The sequence below is a fragment of the Choristoneura fumiferana genome, chromosome 3 (genome assembly GCF_025370935.1).
Source record: "Choristoneura fumiferana chromosome 3, NRCan_CFum_1, whole genome shotgun sequence".
In the NCBI taxonomy this organism is placed as follows: Eukaryota; Metazoa; Arthropoda; class Insecta; order Lepidoptera; family Tortricidae; genus Choristoneura; species Choristoneura fumiferana.
In genome coordinates this window covers 4,035,448-4,043,282 of record NC_133474.1, presented here as the reverse complement: position 1 = coordinate 4,043,282, position 7,835 = coordinate 4,035,448, and the positions used below count along the sequence as shown (strand labels likewise).

Genomic DNA, 7,835 nt, shown 5'->3' with positions numbered 1-7,835 from the left:
AAACGAACCGATAAAGAACCTGACTTGGCACCTATCCAGGCATAACCATTAAGCATACAAACATCTAGCTAGAGCTACAAAAATTAAACTTATATCTAGGCTTATTTTATTTATTATATGACTGGTAAAAACCGCTGGATAAGTATTTTCGTGATACAGTAGCATTCTGTTAAGATTAAGCGGACAAATCTAGAAATAGAATCTATTTGTTATTTCGTATATTTCTTTCAAAACTTATGGAAGCCTTATCTAATTTTATCGCAAACGGCGGTTTCTTGTGACGAGTCGGCATTTTGTGCTGTTGAACTACAGTCATTATCGCACAATAAAGATTGTTTCATGCTCAATAATTTTGTTCCTAAATTGCGAAACACGTGCGAGGACCAACGAACTGTTTGATTCAGCCAAATAAAACAGGAGGCGTCACGTGACTAGAATGAATCAATTATGTTAGACAACCGAACACCGTGTGAATGGAAATCATCCTACCGAATCTACAAGGCCACTTTCTTATCACGGAACGCTGCGTCGACCAAACAAAGTAAATACATGTGACCTTGGGCCATCAGATAACCTACAGGCTTGCGTAACGAGAGAGCACTGACCTGCGTGACCATGTCCCAGTAGAACCCGTCAAGCATGGATTTGCCATGCTGGTGCTGCCGGCAGAGAGCCGGCCAGAGCGAGGCGCGGACGGGGCTGTTGATCGGCCAGGAGTTTTCTCTGATGAGTATCTTCAGCTCTCGTTTCCTGCTCTGCTGGAGGAGCGGCTGTACTTCGTCGTAGGTCTTGAGGGGTGCTTTCTTCCCTGCGAATAGGGGAGTGGGTAAGCACTGTGTCCAAACGGGGTGACTGACGCGAGGGATTCTGCGCTTGGGGCGCGGAAAGCGGCCGGTTCTATGTACATCGCGGTGGCATGAGGCACATGCTTTCGGTGCGCGCGCGCCGCCGGCACTGCGCGCCAGCCTCCGCAGAAAATGCGATAGCGCCCTGTCACACTTCGATTGTTTATCTAACCGTGCAACGCGCACGGGGTTTCTGACGCCAGATATATTTTAAAACAACAATAAAACTGAAAATTGTTATTTAATTAAATTTATTATTATAATCTTAATTTATTGCTAGTTACTAATAATGTAGAAGAAATTAAATAACTAAATGAAACTTTTTAAACAAAACACAACACAACACACAAGTCACAAGTACTAGCAGTAGCTAGTGTATTATTTCAATAACAATAATAATAAATAAAGCCCTAAGAAAAGCATTACCTACCATCACTTTAAAAATTAATTTTCAACTTGAATTTTAACCATAAAAAGCCAATTTTCAAATTAAAAAAACCCAATCCCTATATACGGAAAATGTTAAAAAGTGATAAACAAGACCATATAAGTAAACATTTCAAGTTTATCTATATTTGTACTCGCGCACGTCACGCACGACGTAGGTACGTAAGGTGCACGGATCGTAATAATAGAACATTATTAAATCACCACAAAACGCAACATTGGCCCAATGCCAGGAGTGTTAACATACAAGTGCCGTACGCTAGTCTTAAGTGGAGCTCTCTGGTACTTTATTTAATAATCCCACGCCTCCATCACGTGTAAAAGCAATAATTTAGGAAGACTTTCTCTTCTACATTGTCTTGAAATATTTTCCTCGTTTTCTTACGCATACATTTATTAATGTCTAAAACCGCTAAAATGGACCAAGTTGGAATACCGGAAAAATCAGCCGTAACAAAATGAAATTGTGAAGAAAATACATTCAGTATATAACATACAGACATAATAAGATAATCAAAATAGCTCTTAGTAACCAACGGACCTTTTAAGGGCTAGCTAACTAAGGTAATAGTGGCTGGCTTATAGATTGTAAAAAATAAGAAAAAAAACATAGCATTTACGGGCTAACTAAGGTAATAGTTGGCTTATAGAATGTAAAAAATGAAGAAAAAAAACTAGAGTTAATCAACGTTCAAGTAAAAATAACAATACATGTAAAAATACCTTACTGAAATTGGTATAAACAAATACTATGTCATTGCCAACAATAATCATTTTAATCACAAAACGTTACACATTAACTTTAAATACATAAGATATGCAATAAAACCCACGCACATAGGCACATATAGGTAAACAAAGAAATGCCAAACAAAAAAAAAAAAAAACTTGAAACTATTTACCTTTTGGCATTCAATATTTTTGTCTTGTGTTTCTATTGCTGAATAAATCGTTTTTAAATTCGTAGTTAATAAACTAACTAAATTGTATTTTGTATTGTATAAAACCAGCCGCGGGAGGTGGAAGTGTTAAGTTAAACATTAGCCGATGATAAAGCGAGGTTATCTATAACCGCAGTCTCGGCGAAGACGCCGTACCTAATCGACGCACGGTTAAATAAAAACAAAATTTCGTATAACTATACGTATACTATAATAAAAAGGAGGGTAAGTTTGTGTGCACAATTGTCTCTATTAGTACCGTGGCACTATTTCTGTTTAGCCTTTATACTCTCGTAATGTTCCGTTACCACAAACGGAAAAAGAACCATTACTTATAAAAACATTTCGTTGTACGACTATTTAAATGTCTGTTTGTCGAGTCGAGATCCTTTTCTCAGGAACTCGTGGAGTGATATCAAATACCAGATCAAATCTTATTATCTTACTTTTCTTACTTAACGCGAAAGTTTGTATGGATGGATGTTTGTTTGGATGTATGTTCGTTACTCTTTCACGCAAAAACTACTGAACGGATTTAAATTAAATTTGGGACACAGGTAATATATACCCTGGATTAACATATAAGCTACTTTTTATCCCGATATTCCCACGGGATAGGGATAAAATCTCGAAATAATAGCCGCTGGGTTAAGAATCATGAAATTTGGTATGTAGGTAAGCTACATCTGAAATAATATATAGGCTACTTTTTATCCCGATATTCCCACTGGTTACGGATAAAATCTCGAAATAACAACCGCTGGGCTTTGAGTCAGAAAATTTGGGATGTAGCTGCGCGTCTGGAATAACACATAAGCTACTTTTTATCCCGATATTCCCACGGGATAGAGATAAAATCTTGAAATTTCAACCGCTGGGTTTAGAGTATTGAAATTTTGGGTTTTTTGTATAGTTGTTCTTGACACAACCTGTGACACAACCTCAATGAAGACCACGATCTAAATTTTGGGAATTCCCAGAGGAATTTTGTAAAATCCCGGAATTTCAATTGTAACTACTAGATCGAATAGTTTAGGCGTGCGAAGCCGCGGATAAACTCCAGTACCAAATAATACACACACACACACACACACACACACACACACACACACACACACACACACACACACACACACACACACACACACACACACACACCACACACACACACACACACACACACACACACACACACACACACCACACACACACACACACACACACACACACACACACACACACACACACACACACACACACACCACACACACACACACACACACACACACACACCACACACACACACACACACACACACACACACACACACCACACACAACACACACACACACACACACACAACACACACACACACACACACACACACACACACACACACACACACACACACACACACACACACACACACACACACACAACACACACACACACACACACACACACACACCACACACACACACACACACACACACACACACACACACACACACACACACACACACACAACACACACACACACACACACACACACACACACACACACACACACCACACACACACACACACACACACACACCACACACACACACACACACACACACACACACACACACACACACACACACACACACACACACACACACACACACACACACACACACACACACACACACACACACACACACACACACACACACACACACACACACCACACACACACACACACACACACACACACACACACACACACACACACACACACACACACACACACACACACACACACACACACACACAACACACACACACACACACACACACACACACACACACACACACACACACACACACACACACACACACACACACACACACACACACACACACACACACACACACACACACACACACACACACACACACACACACACACACACACACACACACACACACACACACACACACACACACACACACACACACACACACACACACACACACACACACACACACACACACACACACACACACACACACACACACACACACACACACACACACACACACACACACACACACACACACACACACACACACACACACACACCACACACACACACACACACACACACACACACACACACACACACACACACACACCACACACACACACACACACACACACACACACACACACACACACACACACACACACACACACACACACACACACACACACACACACACACACACACACACACACACACACACACACACACACACACACACACACACACACACACACACACACACACACACACACACACACACACACACACACACACACACACACACACACACACACACACCACACACACACACACACACACACACACACACACACACACACACACACACACACACACACACACACACACACACACACACACACACACACACACACACACACACACACACACACACACACACACACACACACACACACACACACACACACACACACACACACACACACACACACACACACACACACACACACACACACACACACACACACACACACACACACACACACACACACACACACACACACACACACACACACACACACACACACACACACACACACACACACACACACACACACACACACACACACACACACACACACACACACACACACACCACACACACACACACACACACACACACACACACACACACACACACACACACACACACACACACACACACACACACACACACACACACACACACACACACACACACACACACACACACACACACACACACACACACACACACACACACACACACACACACACACACACACACACACACACACACACACACACACACACACACACACACACACACACACACAACACACACACACACACACACACACACACACACACACACACACACACACACACACACACACACACACACACACACACACACACACACACACACACACACACACACACACACACACACACACACACACACACACACACACACACACACACACACACACACACACACACACACACACACACACACACACACACACACACACACACACACACACACACACACACACACACACACACACACACACACACACACACACACACACACACACACACACACACACACACACACACACACACACACCACACACACACACACACACACACACACACACACACACACACACACACACACACACACACACACACACACACACACACACACACACACACACACACACACACACACACACACACACACAACACACACACACACACACACACACACACACACACACACACACACACACACACACACACACACACACACACACACACACACACACACACACACACACACACACACGTCACTGTTACTGTCAGTAAATACCTTATTTTTAGTTATAATTTATTTTAAGTATTATTTGTCTATCTTATTAGGGTTTTTTTTACGAACTGATTAAATCATTTCTAGAGTTAATAATTCACGTGGGTAGACACTCTACTTCAATGTAACCCTAAGCATCATTGAAATGACATAATTTAATCAATGAACAAGTTAGTTTGTAATATATAATACATAAATTCGTTTACTTAAGAAACATTTCGAACACTAACGAAGTCGAAACAGATAATTATTTATTCATGATCGCTAATCATTTACATCCATAATTCACTTACATCCTAAAAAACGTAACGAAGTCAAAGTAAGTTATACCGCTAGATTATTAATGTATGGGCAAAAAACTTTTCCCAAAGTATCACAACCCAAAAAAAATTACTCAAATTATTAAATTTGCCAAGAAAACTTATCGCAATTTTACAGTTAATATATTTCTTTTGGCAAATTATTGTTTCACAAAAAATTACTTGGTCAAGTTTCATATTACCAAGTATTATTTAGTCAAATGTATCGTTTGGCATAACGTACTCTTCCCAAAATATAGCATAACATAATAACCTACTTTTCTGGGAGCAGTTCGTTTCTGTGCGGGGCGCAGCTGTAACCTAACCTAACCCAACCTACTATTCTGATAGCAGTTCGTTTCTGTGGAAGACGCAGGTCTAACCTAATCTAACCTACTTTTCTGGTAGCAGGTGGTTTCTGTGGTTGGCTTGTGTGAAATGTCATTTTGAACAAACATTTTTTTGGAATATTAGCCAAAAGAAAACGTTTGCTTAATAAACGTTTGCCGTAATAAAATTTGACAAAGTAAAATTATGCCAAACGATAATTTGACCAAATGAATAAAATGTAAATATGCTAAAGATTCGTTTGGGAAAAGAAACTACTGCGATAAGTTTTTTGGGAAGTGAAATTTGGCGAAAAATATTTTGCCGCAACGTCAGTACACCTATATCTCTACCTCAACCTAAGCGATGTTCCTTTTAGAGGTGCTTAATAATTTCACCCTCATACAAGACAAGGACACAAATTCCGATGAGATATTTATTTCCGAAATCTTAAAAAAGAATTAGCTTCTTAAAAGAACTAGTTACTCAGTCAATAGCCGTAATTCGTTAAAGTAAATCCCAATACACAAACTATAGACATAGTTATTATATTATAAGTAGACAATGTTTTCATTGGCAAGCGTAAACAAAAGGACATATTGACATATAATGGCACTAATAGGCTATGTACCATTTCTATTAAAGCGAATCTTATAGTAATCTGTGATTCTGTAGAGCAGCAGAATCAAAAGAGTTGAACTTTGAAGAGTCACCTTAACTCAACTATCTCCGAATGAAAGTATATCCAGAACAATGGAACAATTGCATTATTTTGTATTCAACGAAGAAACTATTTATATCTCTACTATATCGTCTAAAAGGTGTTCATGTCATGTATCTTTTAAGGAGAGACATAAGTCATAGCATAAGCGGCCGCTAATCAAAGTTATTAAATACACGACACCACAACAAAGATCATTATACTCGTAAAGGTATTTGATGCATTATACAACATATTACCCCAGGTCAGGAGCTATATATTTACTATACATAAAACCACCTGATAATCACGTACGTTGAACGTTCTTAGTGTGCGAACACCGACATCTATCGGAAATTGTAAGTATTGCAATTAAATCTTGCGCGATCGTTACTTGATACGAGGCGGAGTTTCAAGTTGGCGAAGCAGAATATAGATGTCACTGGTTGGCTACATTGTTGCCGGTTATGTGAATGCAGTAAACAATAACATTGTTGGGATGTGTCATATCGACGTCTTAATAAATCTCTTATTTAAACTATGTCATGTTTAATACTCAAATCAAGAAACCCCTCCCTACCTACCTAGGTACTACCCAGATACAAAAGACCTTTACCGTATCGTCACTATTGGGTTCTTGCTATGTATAAGCTAAACCTAACAAGACTACTCAATAGATATTTCGTTTTCTTTTACTCCGAATATTACTCTGATAACTTTTAGTCCATTCTCTATTCTATTTGAATTGATTTTTTTTCTTTTTTTATTACGTTTTAGGTAGTGTTTTGCT

The 7,835-nt window shown here is 40.0% G+C and overlaps 1 protein-coding gene across 1 annotated transcript in view; it reads right to left on the bottom strand.

The window, feature by feature from the left end:
• Positions 1-494: 494 nt before the first annotated feature.
• Positions 495-7,835, bottom strand: part of LOC141445712 (GTPase-activating protein skywalker-like) — a 34,108-nt gene continuing 26,767 nt past the window's right edge. Inside the window, exon 3 of the mRNA XM_074111602.1 lies at positions 495-808. Coding sequence (XP_073967703.1) covers positions 495-808 — 314 coding nt within the window. The remainder of the gene's footprint in view (positions 809-7,835) is intronic.